The sequence below is a fragment of the Trichechus manatus genome, unplaced genomic scaffold (genome assembly GCF_000243295.1).
Source record: "Trichechus manatus latirostris isolate Lorelei unplaced genomic scaffold, TriManLat1.0 scaffold00038, whole genome shotgun sequence".
NCBI classification, from domain to species: Eukaryota; Metazoa; Chordata; class Mammalia; order Sirenia; family Trichechidae; genus Trichechus; species Trichechus manatus.
Genome location: NW_004443974.1, coordinates 1,658,662 through 1,686,370, shown reverse-complemented (window position 1 = coordinate 1,686,370; position 27,709 = coordinate 1,658,662). Strand labels below are relative to the sequence as shown.

At 38.3% G+C, this 27,709-nt stretch overlaps 1 protein-coding gene across 3 annotated transcripts in view; it reads right to left on the bottom strand.

The window, feature by feature from the left end:
• Positions 1 to 27,709, bottom strand: part of PRKDC (protein kinase, DNA-activated, catalytic subunit) — a 362,155-nt gene that overhangs the window by 296,426 nt on the left and 38,020 nt on the right. For all 3 annotated transcript variants that reach the window (XR_002823982.1, XM_023730648.1, XM_004375604.2), the window contains 5 exons: positions 12,706 to 12,852; positions 11,085 to 11,249; positions 9,969 to 10,137; positions 9,551 to 9,600; positions 7,996 to 8,121 (listed from right to left, as the gene is read on the bottom strand). Coding sequence is in view for 2 of the 3 variants with exons in the window: in XM_023730648.1 (XP_023586416.1) it covers positions 7,996 to 8,121; positions 9,551 to 9,600; positions 9,969 to 10,137; positions 11,085 to 11,249; positions 12,706 to 12,852 (657 nt within the window). In the remaining variant the exon portion in view is untranslated. The remainder of the gene's footprint in view (positions 1 to 7,995; positions 8,122 to 9,550; positions 9,601 to 9,968; positions 10,138 to 11,084; positions 11,250 to 12,705; positions 12,853 to 27,709) is intronic.

Below are 27,709 nucleotides of genomic sequence, written 5' to 3'. Positions count from 1 at the left end.
ATAATAAATGCTGGAGAGGTTGTGGAGAGACTGGAACACTTATACACTGTTGGTGGGAATGTAAAATGGTACAACCACTTTGGAAATCCATTTGGTGCTTGCTTAAAAAGCTAGAAATAGAAGTACCATACAATCCAACAATCCCTCGCCTTGGAATACGTCCTAGAGAAATAAGAGCCGTCAGGTGAACAGAAATATGCACGTACATCTTCACTGCAGCACTGTTCACAATAGCAAAAAGATGGAAACAACCTAGGTGCCCATCAACAGACAAATGGATAAATAAATCATGATATATCCACACAATGCAATTTTATGCAACGATAAAGAACAACAATGAAGAAGTGAAACGTTGTATAACATTGTAGAAGCTGGAACTTATGCTGAGTGAATTCAGTCAGTCACTAAAGGACAAATACTGTATAAGACCACCATTATAAGAACTCAAGAAAAGGTTTAAACACAGAAGAAAACATTCTTTGATGGTTACAGGGATGGGGAGGGAGGGTAAGGGTTATTCACTAACTAGATAGTAGTTAAGAATCATCTTAGGCGAAGTGAAGGACAGCACACACTACAGGGGAAGTCAGCACAACTGGACTAAACCAAAGCTAAGAAGTTTCCTGAATACAATCAAATACTTTAACGAGACAGTGTAGCAGGGGTAGGGGTGTCTGGGGACCATGTTTTCGGGGGACATCTAGGTCAACTGGCATAAAAAGCTTATTAAGAAAATGTTCTGCATCCTACTTTGGTGAGTGGTGTCTGGGGTCATAAAAGCTTGCAAGCGGCCAGCTAAGATGCACTAATTGGTCCCAACCACCTCGAGTAAACAAGAACAAAGAACACCAAAGACACAAGGAAAGTAGTAGCCCAAGAGACAGAAAGGGCCACATAAACCAGGGACTTCATCAGCCTGAGACCAGAAAAACTAGATGGTGCCCAGCTACCACCAATGACCACCTGACAGGGAACACAACAGAGAGTCCCTGATGGAGCAGCAGAAAGATGGGAGTGCAGAACTCAAATTCTAGTAAGAAGACCAGACTTAATGGTCTGACTGAGACTGGAGGTACCCCAGAAAGTATGGTCCCTGGACTCTCTATCAGCCCAGAACTAAAAAAATTTCTGAGGCCAACTCTTCAGACAGGGATTGGACTGGACTGTGGGACATAAGGTGATACTCGTGAAGAGTGTGCCTCTTAGCTCAATCAGATACAAGAGACCAAAGGGGCAGCTTCTGTCCAGAGGTGAGATGGAAAGGCAGAGGGTTAGGAGCTGGTTGAATGGACATGGGGAACAGGGGGGGAAAGGAAGAGTGTGCTGGCGCAATATGGGGAGAGCAATTAGGGTCACATAACAATTTATGTATAAAATTTTGTATAGGAGACTAACTTGAAATGTAAACTTCATTTAACTACAACAATAAAAATATATATATTAAAAAAAAAAATACTGGGTTATAGAAATTAGGGATGGAATAAAGAAATTCATAGAATCAAACGACAATGAAAACACATCCTACCAGAACCTTTGGGACACAGCAAAAGCAGTGCTCAAAGGTCTCTTTATAGCAATAAATGCACACATCCAAAAAGAAGAAACAGCCAAAATTAAAACATTAACCCTACTTTTGGAACAAGTAGAAAGAGAGAGGCAAAAGAAGCCCTTGGGTGCCAGAAGAAAGGAAATAATAAAAATTAGAGCAGAATTAAACGAAATAGAGAATAGAAAAACAACTGAAAGAGTTAATAAGACCAGAAGCTGGTTCTTTGAATACATCGACAAAATCAATAAATGACTGGCCAAAAGGACAACAGAAACACAAGCGAGGAAGCAAATAACCCAAATAGAAATGAGATGAGTAATATCACAACAGACCCAACTGAAATTAAAAGAATCATAACAAAATACTCTAACAAATTTGAAAACCTAGAGGAAATGGACAAATTTCTAGAAACTCACTACCTACCTAAACTAACACAAACAGAGGTAAACAATTAAATAAACATATAACCAAATAAGAGATTAAAAAGGTAATTTAAAAAAACTCCCAACAAAAGAACACCCTGGCCCGGACGGTTTCGGTTTCGCTTGAGAATTCTACTAAACTTTCAAAAGAGTTAACACCACTACTATTAAAGGTACTTCAGAGCATAGATAAGGATGGAATACACCCAAACTCATTCTATGAACCCAGCATAACCCTGATACCAAAACCAGGTAAAGACTCCACAAAAAAAGAAAATTACAGACCAATATCCCTCATGAACACTGACGCAAAAATCCTCAACAAAATTCTACCAATAGAATTCAACAACATATCAAAAAAATAATTCATCACAACCAATTGGGATTTATACCTGGTATGCATGGATGGTTCAACATTAGAAAAACAATGAATGTAATCCATCACATAAATAAAACAAAATACAAGAACCACATGATCTTATCCACTGATGCGGAAAAGGCATTTTACAAAGTCCAACACACATTCATAATAAAAAAACTCTCAGCAAAAACGGAATTGAAGGGAAATTCCTCAATATAATTACGGGAATTTATACAAAGCCAACAGCCAACATCATCTTAAATGGAGAGAGTCTGAAAGCATTCCCCTTCAGAACAGGAACTAGACAACGATGCCCTTCACCACCACTCCTATTCAACATTGTGCTGTAGGTCCTAGCCAGAGCAATCAGACTAGAAAAAGAAATAAAGGGCATCCAGATTGGTAAGGAAGAACTAAAAGTATCTCTATGTGTAGATGATATGATCTTATACACAGAAAACTCCAAAGAATCCATAAGAAAACTACTGGAACTAACAGAAGATTTGAGCAAAGTATCAGAATACAAGATAAACATACAAAAACCAGTTGGAATCCTCCACACCAACAAAGAGAACTTAGGAAAGAAAATCACCGAAACAATATCATTTACAATATTCCCCAAGAAGATAAAATACTTAAGAATAAAGATAACCAGAGACGTAAAAGACATACACAATGAAAAGTACAAGATACTGCTGCAAGAAACCAAAACAGACCTGTACAAGTGGAAAAACATACCTTGCTCATGGATAGGAAGACTCAACATTATGAAAATGTCAATTCTACCCACAGCTATCTATAGATACAATGCAATCCTGATCCAAATTTCAACAGCATTATTTAATGAGATGGAGAAACAAATCAAGTTCATATGGAAAACGAAGACGCCCCAAACGAGTACAGCATTACTGAAGAAGAACAAAGTGGGAGGCCTCATACTACCTGATTTTACAACCTATTATACCACCATGGTACTCAAAACAGCCTGGTACTGGTACAACAGATACGTAAACCAGTGGAACAGAATTGAGAATCCAGACGTAAATTCATCCACCTATGTGCAGCTGATATTTGACAAAGGCCCAAATTCCGTTAACCAGGGAAAAGACAGTCTCTTTAACAAATGGGGCTGGCATAACTGGATATCCATCTGCAAAAAACTGAAACAAGACCCATACCTCACACCATGCACAAAAACTAACTCAAAATGGATCAAAGACCTAAATATAAAATTAAAAATGATAAACATCATGGAAGAAAAAATAGGGACAACGCTAGGAGCCCTAATGCATGACGTAAACAGAATATAAACCATAATTAACAATGCACCAACACCAGAAGAAAAACTAGATAAATGGGAGCTCCTAAAAATTAAACACTTATGCTTATCAAAAGACTTCACCAGAAGAGTCAAAAGACAACCTACGGACTGGGAAAAAATTTTTTGGCTACAACAAATCTAAGCAGCGTATAACCTCTAAAATCTACAAGATACTACAAAACCTCAACAACAGAAATACAAATAACCGCATTAAAAAATGGGCAAATGATATGAACAGGCACTTCACCAAAGAAGACATTCAGGCAGCTAAAACACATATGAGGAAATGCTCACTATCACTAGCCATTAGAGAAATACAAATCAAAACTACAATGAGATACCATCTCACCCCAGCAAGGTCAGCATTCATCCAAAAAACATAAAATAATAAATGCTGGAGAGGCTGTGGAGAGACTGGAACACTTACAGACTGTTGGTGGGAATATAAAGTGGTACAACCACTTTGGAATTCGATTTGGTGCTTGCTTAAAAAGCAAGAAATAGAAGTACCATATGATCTAGCAATCCCACTCCTTGGAATATAACCTAGAGAAATAAGAGCCATCACACAAATAGATATATATACACACCCATGCTCCCTGCAGCACTGTTCATGATAGCAAAAAGACAGAAACAACCTAGGTGACTATTAACAGATGAATGGATGAACAAATTATGGTATATTCACACAATGGAATAGTACACAATGATAAAAGAACAACGATGAATGCGTGAGACATCTTTTAACGTGGAGGAATTCGGAAGGCATTATGCTGAGTGAATTTAATTAGTCGCAAAAGGACAAATATTGTATAAGACCACTATTATAAGAACGCAAAAAAAGGTTTAAACACAGAAGAAAACATTCTTTGATGGTTACGAGGGTGGGGAGAGAGGGAGGGGGGTTATTCACCAACTAGTAGTAGACAAGAATTACCCTAGGTGAAGGGAAGGACAGCACACACTACAGGAGAAGTCAGAACAACAGGAATAAACCAAAACTAAGAAGTTTCCTGAATACAGCCAAAAACTTCAAGGGACAATGTAGTAGGGGCAGAGGTCTGGGGACCATGGTTTCAGGCGACATCTAGGTCAAGTGGCATAACAAAGTTTATTCAGAAAATGTTCTGCATCCTACTTTGGTGAGTGGCGTCTGGGGTCTTAAAACCTAGTGAGTGGCCATCTAAGATGCATCTATTGGTCCCAATCCACCTGGAGTAAAGGAGAATTAAGAACACGATAGACATAAAGAAAGTATTAGCCCAAGAGACAGAAAGGGCCACATAAACCAGAGACTTCATCAGCCTAAGACCAGAAGAACTTGATGGTGCCCAGCTAACACCAAAGACCGCCCTGACAGGGAACACAACAAAGTCCCTGACTGAGCAGGAGAAAAGTGGGGTGCAGAACTCAAATTCTAGTAAAAACACCAGACTTAATGGTTTCATTGAGACTGTAGGGACCCCGGAAGAAATGGCCCCCCGACTCTGTGAGCCCAAAACTAAAACTGTTCCCGAGGCCAACTCTTCAGACAAAGATAAGACTGGACAATGGGACATAAAATGATACTCATGAAGAGTGTATAGCTCAAGCAGATACATGAGACTAAATGGGCAGCTCCTGTCCAGTGGCAAGATGAGAAGGCAGAGGGGGTCAGAAGCTGGTTGAATGGACACGTGAAATCCAGGGTGGAACACAGGAGTGTGCTGTCACAGTATAGGGAGAGCAACTAGGGTCACATAACAATGTATGTATAAATTTCTGTATGAGAGACTAACTTGAATTGTAAACTTTCACTTAAAGCACAATTTAAAAAAAAAAAAAAGTGAAAGGAGCCTGGATGACAGCACATCTGTTTACGACATGGCTTACTGAATAGTTCAAGCCCACTGTTGAGACCTACTGCTCAGAAAAAAAGATTCCTTTCAAATTATTACTGCTCATTGACAATGCCCCTGGTCACCCAAGAGCTCTGATGGAGATGTACAAGGAGATTAATGTTGTTCTCCTGCCTGCTAACACAACATCCATTCTTCAGCCCATGGATTAAGGAGTAATTTTGACTGTCAAGTCTTAATATTTAAGAAATAGATTTCATAAGGCTAAAGGGAGACCTGGTGGCACAGTGATTAAGAGTTCAGCTGCAAACAAAATGATCGGCAGTTCAAATCCACCAGCCACACCTTGGAAATCATACGGGCAGTTATACTGTGTCCTATAGGGTAACTACAAGTCAGAATCGACTCAACAGCAATGGGCTATAGCTACCATAGATAGTGATTCCTTTGATGGATCTGGGCAAAGCAAACTCAAAACCTTCTGGAAAGGATTCACTATTCTAGGTGCCATTAAGAACATTCATGATTCATGGGAGGAGGTCAAAATATCAACATTAATAGGAGTTTGGAAGAAGCTGATTCCAACCCTTGCGGATGACTTTGAGGGGTTCAACTTGTTAGTGAGGGAACTAACTGCAGATGTGGTGGAAAAAGTAAGACAACTAGAATTAAAAGTGGAGCCTGAAGATGTGACTGAACTGCTGCAGTCTCATAATAAAACTTCAACAGATGAGGAGTTGTTTCTTATGGATGAGCAAAAAAAATGGTTTCTTGAGATGGAATCTACTCCTGGTGAAGATGCTGTGAACAATGATGAAATGACAACAAAGGATTCAGAATGTTACATAAACTTAGCTGACAAAGCAGTGGCAGGGTTTGAGAGGACTGACTTCAATTTTTAAAGACGTTCTACTGTGGGTAAAATGCTATCAGCTTTGCATACTACAGAGAAATCTTTTGTGAAAGAAGAGTCAATCGATGCAGCAAATGTCATCGTTGTCTTATTTTAAGAAATTGTCACAGCCATTCCAGCCTTCAGCAACCACCACCCTGATCAGTCATCAGCCATCAACACTGAGGCAAGAACCTCCACCAGTGAAAAAACTACGACTTGCTGAAGGCTCAGACGATGGTTAGCATTTTTTATCAATAAGGTATTTTTTAATTAAGGTATGTCCTTCTTTTTTTAGACATAATGCTACTGGACACTTAATAAACTACCAAAACAAAACCCACTGCCACTGAGTCAATTCCGACTCATAGCAACCCTACAGAACAGAGTAGAACTGCCCCATAGGGTTTCCAAGGAGCGGCTGGTGGACTCAAACTGCTGACCTTCTGGTTAGCAGCCAAATGCTTAACCACTACACCACCAGGGCTCCTGCCTAACAGACTACAGTATAGTGTAAACGTAACTTTGATATGCACTGGGAAACCAAAACATTCGTGTGACTCGCAATTTTATTGCCATATTCACTTTACTGCGGTGGTCTGGAACAAAACTTGCAGCATCTCTCAGGTATGCCTGTACTCAAACAGTCTATGGAACTTAATCTCAAAACAAAGGGATTTCTGACATCATGTATAAGAAATACGAGGTAAAATTACTAATGACTGCTACACTATTTTACCTCAAGAAGAAAACAAAACACATAAGATTTTCAGAGGACAGCAATCACCTATTGATAAAAATTGCTTTTCGTAGATTATTAATGCTTTATCAAAGCTTCATCAAAATGCTAGACAAACAAATCTGTCTTGGAAGAAGTACAACCAGAATGCTCCTTAGAAGCAAGAATGGCGAGACAACATCTCACATACTTCAGACATTTTATCAGGAGGGACCACTCCCTGGAGAAGGACATCATGCTTGGTAAAATAGAGGGTCAGCGAAAAAGAGGAAGGCCCTCAACGAGATGGACTGACACGTGGCTACAACAATGGGCTGAAGCATAATAAAGACTGAGAGGATGGCACAGGACTGGGTAGTGTTTTGTTCTGTTGTGCACAGGGTCACTATGAGTCAAATCTACTCGACGGTGTCTAACAACAACAACATCTGGACTAAAGTAGGCACTAAAGAAACATTTGCTAGAAGCGTATCAGGCAGGAGGTATTAATCTAATCATAAGTAAATAATAGCTATGTACCAATTCCCTTCATAGCTGTTAAATCAGTCAGATTAATTTTCATCCTTAACAAAAAGAAAATAGCTTCTCTATGGTAGAGCTGCCACTTAGAGCTAAAATGAGGACTCAGCCACAAGAATTAACTAATTTTCAATGAGATCTATTTTTTTGCTTCCTTTTAGTTGATTTTTTTCTAGTCTCATTTTAACCGTCCTGACTTACACTGTTATAATGTTTTATCACTTGAAGTACTTTTTTAAAATTTGGAAGTCAACAAAATATAATTCTGAAATAAGTAACTCTTAAGCCTAAAACTACGGACACCAGTAGAGAAGAATCAGGGCACTTTCATGGCTTTAAAACTTTAATTTTTACCATCATCTGGTCACAGCTCATGAGACTTCTAAAAAGATCCAAATAGTCTTTGGTCACAGGCACTTTCCACTTGCCAGTTCGCACTTCCCCAGAGGCACGAAGGTCTTCAGCCTCGGCCACAGCATCCTGCCAGGAAGACACATGCAACAGTCACTGACGGGGCCACAGGACAAACACTGCAGCTAGGCTTACCGAACATCAGAATTTCCTAAACTAAGCCACTCCTGGTATTAGATGTATAATTAGATTAAGGAAGAGATTATATTATGGAAGCATAATAAAAAAAAGCCTTAAGAAAAGTTGTGAGTTTTCTAACTGTGACTAAAATGGTGCTGCACCAGGAAGTATTCTAACACATACCCACTGAGTGCACTTTGAGTCACTGACCTCTCATTCTTAAACAGTGCAATCTCTCACACATTCTATTTCCTATAACTCCTAGTCATTAAGATATACCTCCCATAATATACTCTGGTATTTGGTCCTACAGATTCAAAAGAGAAAACATTTCCTTTTTGTAAAAATGTGTATGTAACAGAAAAGTTATGCTTAAGCCAGCACAACTTGTAAAAGGCAAGGTCATGTACGCTCCACAGACACGTCCAAACTCCCTGAGGGCCCGAACTACTTGGCTGAGGGATATGGGGAACGTGGTCTCAGGGCACATCAAGCTCAGTTGGTATAACATAGTTTATAAAGAAAATGTTCCATGTTCCACTTTGGTGAGTAGCATCTGGGGTCTTAAAAGCTTGTGAGCGGCCACGTAAGATACTCCACTGGTCTCACCCCATCAGGAGTAAGGGAGAATGAAGAAAACTAAAGACACAAGGGAAAGATTAATCCAAACGACCACAACTATCACAGCCTCCACTAGACTGAGTCCAGTACAATTAGATGATGCCCGGCTACAAACACTGACTGCTCTGACAAGGATCATGACAGAGGGTCCCAGACAGAGCTGGAGAAAAATGTAGAACAAAATTCTAACTCACCAAAAAAGACCAGACTTACTGGCCTGACAGAGACTGGAGAAACCCCAAGAGCATGGCCCCCGGACACACTTTTAGCTCAGTAATGAAGTCACTCCTGAGGTTCACCCTTCAGCCAAAGATTAGACAGGCCCATAAAACAAAATGAGACTAAAGGACCATACCATCCCAAGGGCAAGGACTAGAAGGCAGTGGGGGGACAGGAAAGCTGGTAATAGGGAACCTAAGGTTGAGAAGGGAGAGTGCTGACATGTCATGGGGTTGGCAACCAATGTCATATAACAATAAGTGTACTGTTTAATCAGAAGCTAGTTTGTTCTGTAGACCTTTATCTCAAGTTCAATAATTACAAAAAAAAAAAGTTATGCTTAAGGATGTTTCATAACTCAGGAGAAGTTTATTCACCTGACAAAATACAGAGATACTACGGTCTACACTTCTCAAAAAGTAAGACATGGCTAATAACTAACAAAGATTACGTTTGGATATTTACATACTGAAAACCTCAGCAACATTTCTTTCTGTTGCAAAAGATTAATTTTGAAAACATTAGATTCAGAATTTACCTTCTGAAGAACGACTGGTTTAGAACATATTCTGATTAAACCCTGATGCACTGAAAAAAGAAAACGAAAACAAAAATGAAAGATACACTGAAAAATACATACAAAATACTCAGCAGAAATAACAGCTATTACTTTTTGGAACATAACTTTACCTCTCATGTCTTTTCTCTAACTTGGTTAATAACTTTGGTTTTTAAATCTGTACTAATGTTGAGATTCAGAAAAGGAGAAAAAGAGATTAAAAAAAAAAAGGATGGGAAAAAGTAGATATGGGTCCACCAAAGTATTAGGAGTTCCCCATGAGACATCAAAAGATACAAAAGAATTTGGCAACCAGATTTTCTTTACCTACATCAAACAATATGCTAAGTATTAATCATTCATCATCATAAACAATAAGAATGAACTCCAAACTTACCCACAGTACCAATGCAATTCCAGAGAACTGGTCCTTTGTCAACTAAGGCCAGGAAAACTTTCACTATGGCTCTGCAACACACTGACTGCATTTTTGGACTATACTGTGGGAAACTGTCTATATGCACCACCATGAGGTGCTCCAAAACTGGAGTGTACACCTCAGGAACCTGCCAGAAGTGGAGAGCATACGAAAAGTTAGGGATGGGAATAAATAAATACAGGAATAGCACAGATATTCAAAGTAATCACAACTCAATTAGTCAGACACTAGGTGTCTTAGTCATTTAGTGCTGCTCCAACAGAAATGGCACAAGTGGATGGTTTTAACAAAGAGAAAGTTATTCTCTCACAGTCCAGTAGGCTACAAGTCCTAATTTAGGGCATAAGCTCCAGGAGAAGTCTTTCTTTCCCTGTCAGCTCTGGAGGAAGGTCCTTGTGATGCATCAGTCTTCCTTTGGTCTGGGAGCATCTCAGCACAGGAACCTCAGATCCAAAGGATATGCTCTGCTTCCAGCACTGCTTTCTTGGTGGTATGAGGTTTCCATGTATCTCTGCTCACTTCTCTCTTTTATGTCTCAAAAGAGATTGGATTAAGACACTATCTAATCTTGTAAACCTCATCAGCATAACCTCATCATAGCGGTAGAGTTTACAACACATAAGGAAATCACATCAGATTTTCAGAATGGTACACAATCATACATCATGACCTAGCCAAGTTGATAGATATTTTTAGGGGACACAATTCAATCCATGACACTAGGTAAATGAAAAACATGGTTTTTTAATCTAATCTGCTAAGTCTATCATTTATTACTGTGATTGCCTAAGAAAAATCAGAATAAAACTGTCTGAATGATACTTAAGGTGCTATTCTGTCTAAAGCAGCAATTTTTAATCTTTTAGAAGATGAACAGTAACAATTTTTTTTCCTGCTTTGGATAACAAAAAATCAAGTTTCATGACAATAATTCTACTGACGCAAAATGCTAATTTAAAGTGTAACTTTGCTCTGAACAGTGCCTGTACCAAATGCATCAGGAAGCCCCATCAAATTGAGGAACTGAGGTTAAATACTCAAAATTGCACTCAGCTGAATGGGCTCTTCACTTACGGTGTCAAGGTAAAGCAAGACGCTGGCAATCGACTGGAGGAAACTCGGCATCTGGTAGACATGGTCATCGGAGGTGTCTGTCTGAGTCAGGAACATCTGTCTGCAGCGCTGGATGAGCTCGACGTACATCCAGTCCACGTTTTCTGCACTGATAGCCTTACAAGGCTTTATAAAAGGTAGAACAAAAGTCATCAACCTCAGCAATATCAAATAATGTGTATTTAATGCGTCACATTAGCCATGTGATTACAAACTGAATATTAACAAGCTTTTGACTGAGAAGAAATACAGATTTAAAATACAATATGTCTTTATAAAGATGGTTTGTAGAACAATCAATATTCATACACAAAACATTTATTGACTGTCAACTACATTCTAGGCATATTTAGATGGTGGAAGCCAAACACAAATGAGGCACAGTCCCTGCCCCCACAGGGCTACCGTCTAGAGGAAGAGACTGACAATGCAACACATAACTAGAATATGCCACTCCACCAAAGGCAATCTTCTTAAAACATAAGTCTGATAACGCTACTACTCAATATCCAATTTTTCAAAGGCCTCCTTCTATTTCCAATTCTGGTCCAGCCTCCTCCAGGATCTGACTGGCTTCTCTGTTGGAGTCCTTGCTCTCTGCTCACCTGTCACGCCCTGGCCACACGAAACAAACGGAAGTAGGTGAGACACAATGCGTAGCACTGAAAATGCGTGCTTTCTCTCATTCTGAGCCTTCTCACATTCTGTTTCCTCTGCCTTACAAATACTTAAAGGAGCCAACAGAGACAAATGGAGATGAAGATAAAAAAGAAAAGAGAACATTTGGAAGCGAAGACTTTGAGGAAAAAAGGGGATGGTCTCAGCAATAAGAGTGGGAGGTTGGAACTGAAACGAGAGTAGACAGCAATGAAAAAATTATAGAAAGACAGGCAGGAAGTTACTTTCTCTATAAATCTCATCATCTAGAAAGAATAACTAGGGTCATTCTCAATATGGGGCCTGGTGGCGCAGTGGTTAAGAATTTGATTGCTAACCAAAAGGTCGGCAGATCAAATCCACCAGCCACTCCTTAGAAACCCTATGGGGCAGTTCTACTCTGTCCTATGGGTCACTATGTGTCGGAATCGACTTGACAGCAACGGGTCTGGTTTTTTGGTTCGATTCTCAATATTCTTACATGCATCTCTTGCTGTCATATGAAATCTCCTTCCAAAGCCTTGAGTGACATCAACTCCAATTTCATTTCATGAAAAAGGGGCAGAACAGCCCAGTGGAAAAAAACGTGATGTATCTAGCCTTCAGACTTGGATTTACGTCTTGATTCTGACAATTATTAACTGTGTATCCTTGGACAAGTTACCTAATGTCCCTGGGTCTCAGTTTCCTCATCTGCAAAATGGAATAACAGCTTATAGGAGAGTCATGAGAACTTGCAATAATACATGTAAATAATCTTGGTACATAGTAAGCACTCAAAAACCCCTCCACTGTTAACAATAAAACAAACAATAATATTGTCATAAGTGTAAGATGTTATTTAAAAATGCAATAAATAAAATATATTCCTTTAAAAGTCAAGTGAAAATAAAAAGATAAAACAGAGTAAATGAATAAGCCATACTCCTGCAAAAAGTCCATATCCACGAATAGCAATGGATAATTCCTTGTTGCTTGAATCCGTGTTTCTGATGATTTCATAGAATTGTTTCATAAAGTATTGTAGCGTACTCTTATTCCTTTCTGCATCTCTTGCCACCATAAAAGAAACCTGTAATTGCATAATATTTAATTTTTAGGATATTCAATAGCAAAATAAAAGAATCTAAACAAACGTAAAAAGGTTTCCTGTTGTTTTGTGCCGCTGAGTCGATTTTGACTCATAGCAACCCTATATGACAGAGCAGAACTGCCCCATAGGGTTTCCTAGGCTGTAATCTTTACAAGAGCAGATCGCCATGTCTTTTCTCCCACGGAGCAGATGGTGGGTTCAAACCATCAACCTTTCAGTAAGCAGTCAGGCACTTAACCATTGCACCACCAGGGCTCCTTCATAAAAACGCTAGATTTGTTTAATTATAATGTGTTGTTACAGTTCCACACAATTGCTTTTACTCAGAGAATCACTGTTTCCACTAGCTTTCTGAATGGATTTTAGAAAGACACTCTCTGAAAAAAGGCTGCATTAAATGCTCATGTATTTGCTCCAGAGAAAGCGACTAAAAGAGACCAGGGACATGTGGGAAGAAGTCTGCACAAAACTATATTTTGTATGAAGCAGATCATAGCCTCCAGACATCATCTGAGACTCTGCGAGTGACATGGAGCTATGTGTATGCAGTGCTCAATGAGCTCTGATGCCACCTAAGACTGGGCGCTGCACTACTCAACAAAAATAGAGCAAAGAACTAACAGCCAAAAAAAAGACAAAGCATTTCATTTTTCAAAAAAATAAGCTACAGAACCACATGAACCACAGCCTCCACCAGCCTGAGCCCAGAAGAACTAGATGGTGTCTGGCTACCACCAGTGACCACTGTGACAGGGATCACAATAGAGGATTACAGACAGAGCAGAAGAAAAATGTAGAACAAAATTTACATTCACAAAAAAAAAAAGGCCAGACTTACTGGTCTGACAGAGACTGGAGGAACGCCCGAGACTATGCCCCCCAGACACCCTGCTAACTCAGAACTGAAGCCACTCCCGAGGTCCACTTTTAGCCAAATATTAGACAGGCCTATAAAACAAACAATAACACACGTGAGGAATGTGCTTCTTCAAATATACGAGACCAAATGGGCAACACCTGCCCAAAAGCAAAGACAAGAAGGCAAGAAGTGACAGAAAAACTAGACAAATGGACATGGGGAACCCAGGATGGAAAAGTAAAGGACGAGATTGCTGACACAATGTGGGGAATGCAACCAATGTCACAAAACGTTTTGTGTATAAATTTTTGAATGAGAAACTAATTTACACTGTAAACCTTCACCTAAAGCACAATAAAATTAAAATAAATAAGCTACAAACTATATAGCAGGAATTAGGTAAGGCAAGAAAAAATGTACTCTGAGAAGCAAGTAGACCACTATCTACCAAAGTCAGTATCAATAGCCTGAATGCAAAAACTAACACTGGTATTCAAGAAAGCATTTCTAATTTTGATACAAAGACTATCCAGGACAAGAATGCAAAGAACCTAGATAATTAACAAAAGTAGAAGAAAAAAAAAATTCCACCTTTCATTGTCAACCTACCAACACACTCTCTAATCCCAAACAAAGCCACTACTTAGATTTTCATTTATGTCTTCCCATTTATTTTTTTAAATATAGGATATTGCAGCCATCTACGATACAACTATTGGTCTTTATTTATCTGGAGCAAAAGAGAAACAAGGAAACCAAAGACTCAGGGAAGAAGCTTAATCTATAGGACAAATAATCTACACAAACCATGGCCTCATTTACCCTGAGACCAAAAGAACTAGATGGTGCCCAGCCACCACTACCAACTGTTCTGGTCAGGGCCACAATCGATGGACCCTGAGAGAATGGGAGAAAAATGTGGAACAGAACCTCAAATTCCTAAAAAAAAGAACAACAACAACAAAAAAAATCCTACTAGACTAGTTGAGACTGGAGGACTCCCTGCTCTGAGATAGTCTTCAAACCTTGAACAGAAACAATCCCCTGAGGTCATCTTTTAGCTAGATAACTGGCTCAAAAAAGAATTATCACCCATGAATACTGTGCTCCTTGAAAAAAATCACCTATATGAGACCAAACGGCCAACAATCACTTTAAAACAAAGATGAGAATGTAAAGGGGCAGAGAAACTAGATTAATGGAAATGGAACAACGAGAAGGGAAATAAGGAGAATGCTAACGCATTGCGAAGAATGTAACCAATGTCAGCAAACAACTTGTGTAGAAATGGGAATGGGAACCTAAACTGCTATGTAAACCTTCACCGAAAACATAATAAAATATTATTTTTAAATATATATACAGGATATTAAATATATTGCTTCAAAATTTCCATTTTTACAAAATACACCATGAACATGTTTCTCAAGCAGTTAAAAAGCAATATCATCTTATTAAATCACAGAACAGTTTTTTATTTTACGAATATATGTATATCCATTTAAACTGTTTCTAATTTTTTTATTATTGTACTTTCAGTAAATAACCTTTTCTGTGCATTTTTAACCAATTACTTTATTTTCATAATAGCAAAAACTCAGAAATAATTATGAAGCAATAGAAGATAGTTAAAAAATTATGGTAATAAATACAATGACATACTATGCTGTCATTAAAAATTAATCATGTAGGTCTCAGTGTGCTATCAGGAAAACATCTCCAAAACAGTGAAAAATATTCAGGTTGCAAAAATTATGAAAAATATTCGTTTATGTCAAGATCAATCAATCTCTCTCCTCTCTCCTGTGTCTCTCTCTCCCCACTCCCTGCCTCCCTCCCTCTTTGAGGAAGGAGGAAAGACAGAGAAAGGTTTACAAGCATCACCACTAATATGGTAAAATGGAATTTCAGGACATTTTAACAGTCTTCTGACTCTTCTATATTGCTTAAATTATATACAAATAACTTAGAATGTTCTGCAGAAGAACTTTTTATAAAGCTACTGAATAAAAAAAGAAAAATTCTGTTCCCACAGAATAATGTTTACATTCAAAAATGCATACACAGTAGGCAAAACAATAATGAAAAAGAACAAAGTTAGGGAACATCCACTACTTGATATCAAGACTTATATAAAGCCAGAATAATCAAGACAGTGAGGTACTAACGTATGAAAAACATAAAGCTGAATAGAACAAAACAGAGAGTTAAGAAATAAACCCACACATATATGGTCAACTGATTTTTTTTACAAAGTTGCCAAGGTAAGTCAGTGGGGAAAGAAAACTTTTCAACGAACGGTGTTAAAACCAACAAATTGGGGGAATACAATCAATTTCAACCCTTACTTTACACTATACACAAAAACTTCTTCAAAAGGATTATAGACTTAAACATAAAAGCTAAAACTATAAACTATAAAACTTCCAGAAGAAAATACAGCAGAAAATCTTCACAATCATGGGATAAGCAAAGATTTCTCAGATAGGAAAAGAAAGGAGAAACCAGTTTAAAAACTGGTAAAATAGACTTCACGAAAAATTTAAACTTTCTACTCTTTGAAAGTCCCTAGATAGCTGTGTTAGTTATCTAGTGTTGCTATTATTAAAAGAAATACCACAAGTGAATGGCTTTAACAAACAGAAGTCTATTCTCTCACAGTTTAGGAGGCTAGAAGTCCAAATTCAGGGTGCCTGTGCCAGGGGAAGGCTTTTTCTCTCTGCCAGCTCTGGGAAAAGGTCCTTGTCATCAGTCTTCCCCTGGTCTAGGAGATTCTCAGCACAGGGGTCCGGGGTCCAAAGGATGCACTCCGCTCCTGGCTGTACTTTCTCTCCTCACTTCTCCCTTCTTTTATACCTCAAAAGAGATTAGCTCAAGAAACAATCTAATCCTGTAGATTGTGTCCTACCTCATTAACATTACTGGCTCTAATCCTGCCTCATTAACATAACAGACAGCTCACTCCCAGAAAGGATCATAAGGACAGGCAGAGTCCAGGATTTACAACACATACCGAAAACTAACCTGTTGCTGTCAAGTCAATTCCCACTCACAGCCACCCAACAGAACAGAGTAGAACTGCCCCCGAATAGGTTTTCCATGCAGCAGCTGGTGGATTCAAACAACTGACCTTTGGGTTAGTAGCTGTAGCTCTTAACCACTGCACCACCAGGGCTCCAACACATAGGATAATTAAATCATCTCAAAATGGAGCACAACCACATAATACTAGGAATCACGGCCTAGTCAAGTTGACACATTGTTGGGGGACACAATTCAATCCATAATAGTAGTGCAAATGGTTAAGTGCTCGACTACTAGTCAAAAAGATGGAGGTTCAAACCCACCCAGAGGCACCTTGGAAGACAGGCCTGGTAATCTGTTTCCAAAAGATCACGGCCTGAAAACCCTATGGAGCAGTTCTACTCTGTACACATGGGATCCAACTCAACAGCAACTAACAACAACTACTCCTTGAAAGATGCTGTTAAGAAAATGAAAAGGCAAGCCACAGACAGAGAAACTATTTCCAGTATTTTTAGAAAAGGAGGTGTATCCAGAATATATATAAAACTCTTATAACTCATCAATAAAGAGACATAAAATCCAGTTTAAAACTCAGCAAAATATTTGCATGAATACGTCACTAAACAGGAAGGCTAATAAGCACATGAATTCAAGTCACCACAGATGTACAAATTAAAATCACAATAAGATACCATTAATATTGTATGACTCTACTTATATGAAATATCTAGAATAGGCAAATGTACAGAAACCAAAGGGTGGAAGGGAGGGGAGAAAGAGGGAGTCACTGCTTAGTGGGCACTGAGATTATGTTAAGGGTGATGGAAAATTCTGGAAACAGACAGTAGTGATGGTTGTACACAATACATGTAATTAATGTCACTGAATTCTACATGTAAAAAATGTTGAAATATCAAATGTTTTACATATATATATATATATATATATATATACCCACATATATATACCACAATAAGAAAAACTTGTAAGAAAACAATAAGGCAATTTAAAAAAATACGGTATTATTATACACCCATTAGAACATCAGAATGGCTAAAATTAAAAACTGACAATACCAAGTGCTGACAAAGATGATTTCCTGGGGGCCTTGGGTCACACTGCACAGTTTCACAGTGTGATTTAGGGTGGGGACCCTGGGCCAAGCTAGATAGTAACAATGTGACTTAGGGTGTGGGCTTTGGGTCATGCAGATCAGTCAACCTGAACACTGAGACTAATCTTGTGTATGAGAGACCAATCAATCATGCCTCTGAGATAGAGTCCCAATTAAAACACAACACCAATATTTGGGTGAGCTTCCCTGGCTGACGGTACCCCATGTGTGCTGCCACACACGGATGCCAGGAGGATGACACATCACAACTCCACTGGGAGAGGACAAGGCAAGCTCCATGTTTGGAACCCTCCTGGTCTCTCTCCGCGCGTCATTTCCCTTGGCTGATGTTAATAAATATCCCTCCATTGTAACAAACCATAACTGTGTAAACTGACCCTACGAATGCCAATAAATTTCCATTAGTACTTAAACTAACCCAAGCCAGATCTGGCCCATCCCGCATGTGCATAAGGGCCAGCTGTGACCACTAACTGACCTCAACAGAGGATGCAGCAACAGGAGGAACGAATCGGAACGGAAATCACCACCTGGACCCTATTCTGAAGTGAGAGGTCTGACAACAACCACATCACCTCCTGTTTCCTGGCCACCTTCTAGAATTTTCCCTCCCCAGTATGCCTGCACAGCTGCCATCTTGCTACCTAAATCACATATAACCCCTGCTTCCTCATAGCTTGGGGAGCCGGATCCGAGGAACTTCCTCTCAGCCCTTTGCTCTGCACATTCCAATAAGGTTACTTTCTCTTTCTCAAAGACCAATGTCCAGATAATTGGCAAGTCTGAGCGCACCAGACAAGGACCCACCTTCCTTGATTCAGTAACAGTCGTGCCTGTAACAGTTGTCAATGAATTCTGTGAGTCCTTCAAGCAAAGTATTGAACCTGAGGGTGGTATTGGAAACTCCTGAACTCACAGTTGACGTCAGAAGTGAGGGTGGTTTCCTGTGGACTGTACCAACTTGTCAGTAGTCTAAACTATACCTGCTCACAGATTGCACAGTAGTGGACAGAATATATCTCCTTGAGGAAATTCCAAATAACCACTTGCCATTGTGTACTGAGGTACCTGGGTAGTGCAAATGGTTTGCATTTGACTACTAACCTAAAGGTTGGCAGTTAGAACCCACCCAGCAGCACTGTGGAAAAAATCCTAAATAATCGGCTTCTGTAAAGATTAAAACCAAGAAACAGAATATATTAAGTCTCAAAAGAAAAGAACGAGGAAAAGTGAACAAAGCCAAGTGGAAATGTGGGACTGAATTAAGGAATCTAACATTAGAATTTTTGTAATTCCAGAGCATCATGATAATAAAGCCAAAAAAAGAATTTTTTCCAAGTAATAATCAGAGAGAATTTCCCAGACCTGAATGAAGAACCTAGCATTCAAATAAAGGAAGCTACATGAACTCCAAACAGAAGAAATACAAAGAGGTTCACTCCACGACACACAGTAATAGAATTCTTGAAAACCAAAGACAAAAAGAGAATTCTGAAAGCAGCAAGAGAAGAGCACAATATAACATATCAAGGGTGCATCATAAGAATTAGTGTATATTTCTCCCCAGAAACTCTGGAGACCAGAAGACCATGGAGCAACATACATAAAATACTTAAGCAAAGCAATTGCCAACTGAGAATTCTTTAGCCGGAAAACCTGTCATTCGAAAATGAGGGGGAAATCAAGACATCCCCAAATACACAGAAGCTCTTAGAATTTGCCAATACCAGAACAACTCTGCGAGTATTACTTAAGGGATTTCTCCAAATGGCAAGAAAAGAATATTCAACAAATACCTGAATCTACACATGGGAAAGAAAACAGAAAAAAAAAGAGAGAGAGCTCCAAAAAACGTAACAGCATACACAAATATAAAAATCAAGTATACAAGATTTTCAGGGCATAAACTCAATAGTTAAAGTTCCACAAACAATACAACATCAAATGCATGAGAAATAACTACAAATTAAACCTATGGCATCTAGGAAGTATAATGATGTCCATGGAGACTCAGCAACAGAAAAGGGGAAGGGAGGAGTAAATGAGAAACACAGTAGAAGGACTTATCAACAGATTTCATCAGGCAGAAGAAAGAATCAGCAAATTAGAGTTTAAAACTCACTGTCATCGAGCTATTCCGACTCATAGTGACCCTATAAAATCAGAGGATAAGATAGTTCACATTACAAAGACCAGTAAAAACAGAGGCTCAAGGCTGAGCACAGCTTAATGGAATTATGCGACAAAAACAAGTGATCTAATATACGCATCATGGGTATGCCAGAAGGAGATGAGAGAGAAAAAGTTACAAAAAGAATATTTGAGGAAATAATACAGAAAATTTCCCCAATCTAGCAAAGGACACGCATCTACAAATCCAAGACGTTCAAAGAACTTCTAGCAGCATGAACCCAAAGAGATAAACGTCAAGACAAACAATAGTCAGACTCTCAAAAATTAAAGATAAAGAGAGAATCTTGAATGTAATGAGAGAGAAGCAAACAGTCACATACAAAGGATCACCAATAAGATTAAGTATAGATTTTTCCTCAGAAACACTGGAGGCCAGAAGGCAAGGGAATGATATACTTTAAGTGCTGAAAGAAAAAAACTGTCAACCAAGAAACTATACCCAGTGAAACTATCCTTCAAGAAAGAGGGCGACATCAAAACATTCCAAGACAACAGAAGCTGAGAGAGTTCATATCTACCAGACTGCCCTACAAAAAACACTATTGGAAATTCTGTATATGGAAGGGAAAAGACACTAGAAAGTAATTCAAAGCTATACATAAAAAGTAAGATTCCTAATAAAGGGAAATGCATGGACAAGTATAAGGGCTAGTAATAAGGTATTCATGCTTGATAATCCAAAATGTTTTGTCCCTCAGGTTTTTTAATAACAAATACATACTAGGTAAGGATAAAATTATGTTACAGGGCATATGAAACATAATGATGTAATTACTGATAACGACAGAAAAAGGGAGGGAAAAAATGGTATAGATATTGAATTTCTTGTGTTACTGAAGTTAAGTTGGTACCAACTTCCCCTAGAATGTTATAAATACAAGCTGTTAAATGTGATATTCATGGTAAGCACTAAGAAAATATATTAAAAAAATACACAAAAGGAAAGGAGAAGGGAACCAAAAAGGCTCACTACAACAAATCAACAAAACACAAAAAAGCTAGCAGTACTATAAAGACAAAGAAGGCTTAGGACACACGAAAAACAAATAATAAAATGGCAGAAGTAAGTCACTTTTTATCAGTAATTACAATGACTGTAAATGAACTAAATGCTCCAATCAAAAGGCAGAGAGTGGCCAAATGGATACAAAAAACCTGATCCAACTGTTTACAAGAGACACACCTTAAACCCAAGGATACAAACAGGTTGAAAGTGAAAGGATGGAAAAAATATTCTATGCAAATAATAACCTAAAGAGAGCAGGAGTGGCAATATTAACATTGGTGTAGACTTTAAGACAAAATCTGTTAGAACAGATAAAGACGGACATTATATAGTGATAAAAGGGACAATTAATGAAGAAGATTTAAGAATCATAAATATATATGCACCCAACATTGGGGCACTTAAATATATACAGCAAACACTGATAGAACGGAAGGGAGAAATAGACAATGCTACAATAATAGAAAGAGACTTCAATATACAATTTCAGTATTGGACAGAACCTCTAGAAAGATCAACAAGGAAACAGAGGACCTGAATGACACTCTAAACCAATAAGACTTACAAACATATACCCAAAAAACAGCACAATATACGTTCTACTCCAGTTCACATCCATCATTCTCTAGGACAGACCAAATGTTAGGTCACAAAGAAGTCCTGATGAATTTAAAAATATTGAAATCATAGAAAGTATTTTCTCTGACCATGACAGAGTGAAGCTAGAAATCAAAAACAGAAAAAAACCTGGCAAATACAGAAAGACATGAAAATTAAACAACATAGTATTAAACTACTGCTGGGTCAAGGAAAAAAAAAAAGGGAAATCACAAACTTCTTAGAATCAAATGAAAATGAAAGCACAACTTACCAAAACCTATGTAATGCACTGAAGGCAGTACTCAGAGGGAAACTTACAGCAATACATGCCTACATAAAAATAAAAGAAAGATCTCAAATCAACAGCCTAGCTTGACAAGTCCAGGAACTAGAAAGACAAAGCAAACTAAGCATAAATCCACCAGAAGAAAGGAAATAACAAAGATCAGAGCAGAAATAACTAAAATCAAAACCAGAAAAACAATAGAGAGAATCAATAAAACCAGAAGTTAGCTCTTGGAAAACATCAATAAAATCAACAAATCTTTAGCTAGACCAAGAAAGAAAACATGAAAATAACCAAAATAAGAATGAAAGATGACACATTACAACAGACCTTACAGAAATAAAATTATGACATAATATTATGAAAAACTCTATGGCAACAAACCTAGATGAAATGCACAAACTCTTAGCAGCACACAACCTACCCAAACTGACTCAAGAGGAAATAGAAAGTCTCAACAGACCCAAAACAAGTGAAGAGATCGAATCAGTGATCAAAAACCTCCCAACAAAACAAATCCTGGACCAGATGGTTTCACCGGGTAATTCTACCACACATTTAAAGACACCAGTACTGTTCAAACTCTTCCAAATGATAGAGAAAGAAGGAATACTCCCTAATTCATTCTATGAAGCAAACACAACTCTGATACCCAAACCACACAAAGACACCACAAGAAAAGAAAACTACAGGCCAGTATCTCTTATGAATATAGATGCAAAAATCCTCAACAAAATACTAGTGAACAGAATTAAACACCATATTAAAAGAGTCATACACCATAACCAAGTGGAACTTATTCCAGGAATGTAGGGATGGTTCAACATTAGAAAATCAAAGTAAGACACTACATCAACAGAACAAAGAAAAAGAACCACATGATCAACTCTACGGATGTAAAAAAAGTGTATGATAAAATCTACCACCCTTTCTTGGAGAAAACCCTAAAACTGATTAGAATAGAAGGAAAAATTCTCAATATGATTCAGGGTAGACATGAAAGGCCAAGAGCCAAAATTATACTTAATGGAGAAAGACTGACAGCTCTCCCCCTTGAAATCAGGAACAAGACAAGGGTGTCCTTTCTCAAAAATTACATTCAATATTGTATTTGAAGTCCTAGCCACAGTAATAAGACAAGAAAAAGACTGGAAAGAAGAAGTAAAATTATCTTTATTCACATATGATATGAACCTATATATAGAATATCCCAAAGAGTCCATGAGAAAACTTCTACAGCAGAGGAATTTAACAAAGGTGCAGGGTAAAAGGTCAACAAACAAAAATTAGTTGGGTTTCTATACACCAGCAATGAGAAATCTGAAAAAGAAATTAGGAAAACAACTCCATTTACAATAGCATCTAAGAGAATAAAACACCTAGGAATAAATCTAAGCAGGGAAGTGAAGAACTTACACTCTGTAAACTATAAAACACTGCTGAAAGAGATTAAAGAAGACTTCAATAAATGGAAAGACATTCCATCTTCATGTACTGAAAGACTTAATATTGTTAATATGTCAATACTACCCAAAATGATCTATAAATTCAACACAATCCTGATTAAAATTCCAACAGCCTTCTTTACAAAAACAGGACAACCAATCCTCAACTTTATATGAAATGGCAAGAGGCCTCGAATGGCTAAAACAAGGTTGAAAGTGAAGAACAAAGTAGGAGGACTCACACCTCCTGATTTTAAAATACACTACACCTACTTTTCACTTACCAACCGTCTCATTATACAACATTTCACATTACGACAACAGTAAAAAATCTACTATCCGACTATTCTGCACATTAATGATGCATGTCTGGCAGTAACAAATGTCAAGATGCTACACACGCTCTGCAGTGTCTCAGGTCACTTGCTTAGTAACTGCACTCAGCAGTGGCGTCTCCCAGGCAGAGGACAGGTCAGTACAGCCCTTTTCATCAGACGTGGCCGAGTAGGGAGACGGAAAAGGGAGGCGGGTCTCCACTATTTCCATGTTCTCCTGGGGGATGGAGGGTGGGAGGATCATGTCCAGGAGGTACTCGTGCTGGTGGTCGATGGCCAAGGATGCTTTGTGCATCACGAAGCCCAGGATGATGAAGGCGAGGGCCCCAACTGAACTCAGGGTGGCCTTCTTAGAGCAGAGAGTGGCACTGCCCTTACCAGCACCCATGGACCTGTCAGAATGCTTGCTGCTCCTGGTCACAAGGGACACAGCTACGTTCAGCAGTTTGGGCAACTGGCTGAAGGTGCACAGGACCCTGAGGAGTGTCACGGCAGAGTCCCAGTAGAGCTGGCTGGAGGCCTGTAGCTCGACCCCATTAGTCCAGTTGTGTGTCTCTCCCAAGGAGAACACCACCTTATGCCAGGGCTTAATGACCTTCTTGAGTACAGGGTGCAGGGCAGTGGTGGACTCCGCCTTTTAACTATATTTTCCCCTAATGCCAATTTTTGCATAACGACCTAGTCTTTGGACCTAACCATGTTGATAAGTGAGGAGTGGGTATATACATCTACAGTAATCAAAACGGCCTGGTATTGGTATAACAACACACACACAGACCAATGAAATATAACTGACAGTCCAGAAATAAACCCAAACATCTATGATCAACTGAATTTTAAAACGGGTGCTAAGTCCATTCAATGGAGAAAGAAGAGTCTCTGCAATAAATGGTGCGGGAAAAATTGCATTTGCACATATGAGGGATCTATGCCTCATACCAAACACAAAAACAAATTCAAAATGGATAAAGGAGCTAAATGTGCAAACTAAAACCATAAAATTCTACGAAGAAAAGCAGGGGCAAGACGACCAGCCATTGTGCAAAACAGTGCACAATGTGCACACATCCAAAAAGAAGAAAGGGGCATAATTAAAACACTAACCCTACAACTGAACAAGTAGAAAGAGAGCAGCAAAAGAAGCTCTCAGGCACCAGAAGAAAGGAAATAATACGAATTAGAGCAGAATTAAATGAAATAGAGAATAGAAAAACAACTGAAAGAATTAACAAGACCAAAAGCTGGTTCTTTGAAAAGATCAAGAAAATGGATAAACCACTGGCCAAACTGACAAAGCAAAAAAAGGAGGAAGCAAATAACCCGTATAAGAATTGAGATGGGTGATATCACAACAGACTCAACTGAAATTAAAAGAATCATAACAGAATACTATGAAAAACTGTATTCTAACAAATGTGAAAACCTAGAGCAAATGGACAAATTTCTAGAAACTCACTACCTAGCTAAACTAACACAGAGGTAGAACAACTAAGTAAACCTATCAAAAAAGAAGAGATTGAAAAGGTAATTAAAAAACTCCAAACAAAAAAAAGCCCCGACGCCGGATGGTTCACTGGAGAATTCTACCAAACTTTCAGAGAAGACTTAACACAACTACTGCTAAAGGTATTTAAGAGCGTAGAAAAGGATGGACTACTCCCAAACTCATTCTAAGAAGCCAGCATAACCCTGATACCAAAACCAGGGAAATAAACCACAAAAAAAGAAAATTACACACCAATATCCCTCACGAACATTGACGCAAAAATCTTCAACAAAATTCTAGCCAACAGAATTTAGCAACATATCAAAAAAATAGTTCTTCATGATCAAGTGGGATTTATACCAGGTATGCACAGATGGTTCAACATTAGAAAAACAATCAATGTCATCCATCACATAAATAAAACAAAAGACAAGAACCACGTGATCTTATCAATCAATGCGGAAAAGGCATTTCACAAAGTCTAACACCCATTCATAACAAAAACTCTCAACAAAATAGGAACAGAAAGGAAATTTCTCAATATAATTAAGGGCATTTATACAAAGCCAACAGCCAACATCATCCTAAATGGAGAGGCTTTGACAGCACTCCTCTTGAGAACGGGAACCAGACAAGAATGCCCTTTATCACCACTCTTATTCAACACTGTGCTGGAGGTCTAGCCAGAGCAATTAGGCTAGAAAAAGAAATAAGGGGCATTCAAACTGGTAGGGAAGAAGTCAAAGTGTCTCTATTTGCAGATGATCTGATCTTATACACAGAAAACTCCAAAGAATCCACAAGAAAACTACCGGAACTAACAGAAGATTTCAGCAAAGTTTCAGAATACTATTTACACCAACAAAGAGAACCTCGAAGAGGAAGTCACCAAATCAATACCATTTACGATAGCCCCCAAGAAGATAAAATACTTAGGAATACATCTAACCAGAGACGCAAAAGACCTATACAATGAAAACTACAAGACACTACCGCAAGAAACCAAAAGAGACCTGCTAAAGTGGAAAAACATACCTTGCTCATGGATAGGTAGACTCAACATTGTGAAATGTCAATTCTACCCAAAGCAATCTACAGATACAATGCAATCCCGATCCAAATTCCACGGGCAATTTTTAATCACCAACTTCATATGGAAAGGGAAGAGGCCCTGAATAAGTAAAGCATTACTCAAGAAGAACAACAAAGTGGGAGACCTAACACTACCTGATTTTAGAACCTATTATACTGTGACAGTAGTCAAAACACCCTGGTGCTGGTAGAACAACAGATAAACAGACCAATGGAACAGAATTGAGAATCCAGACGTAAATTCATCCATCTATGAGCAGCTTATGTTTGACAAAGGCCTGAAGTCCATTAATTGGGGAAAAGACAATGTCTTTAACAAATGGTGCTGGCATAACTGGATATCCATCTGCAAAAAATTGAAACAAGATCCATACCTCACACTATGCACAAAAACTAACTCAAAATGGATCAAAGACTTAAAAAATAAGATCAAAAATGATAAAGATCATGGAAGAAAAAATAGGGACAATGATAGGAGCCCTAACACATGGCACAAACACAAATAGAACCATAAGTAACAATGCACAAGCACCAGAAGAGAGACTAGATAACTGGGAGCTCCTAAAAATCAAACATTTACGCTCATCAAAAGACTTCACAAAAGAGTAAAAAGACAACCTACAAACTGGGAAAAAAATTTTGGCTACAACAAATCCGATCAGAGTCTAATCTCTAAAATCTACAGGAAAATCAAACACCTCAACAACAAAAAGACAAATAACTCGATTAAAAAATGGGCAAAGGATATGAACAGGCACTTCACCAAAGGAGATATTCAGGTGGCTAACAGACACATGAAGAAATGCTCACAATCATTAGCCATTAGAGAAATGCAGATCAAAACTACAATGAGATATCATCTCATCTCAACAAGGCTAGCATTAATCCAAAAAATACAAAATAATTAATGCTGGAGAGATTGTGGAGAGACTGGAACAATTATACACTGTTTTTTGGAATGTAAAATGGTACAACCACTTTGGAAATCCATTTGGTGCTTCCTTTAAAAGCTTGAAGTAGAAGTACCATATGATCCAGCTATCCTGCTCCTTGAAGTATATCCTAGAGAAATGAGAGCCGTCACACGAATAGTTATATGCACACCCAAGTTCACTGCAGCACTGTTCACAATAGCAAAAAGATGGAAACAACCTAGGTGCCCATCAACAGAAGAATGGATAAACAAATTATGGTATATCCACAGAATAGAATCTATGCAACGATAAGGAACAACAATGAAGCCATGAAACATCTTATAATATGGAGAAAGCTGAAGGTCATTATGCTGAGTGAATTTAGTCAGTCACAGAAGGACAAATATTGTATAAGACCACTATTATAAGAACTCAAGAAAAGGTTTAAACACAGAAGA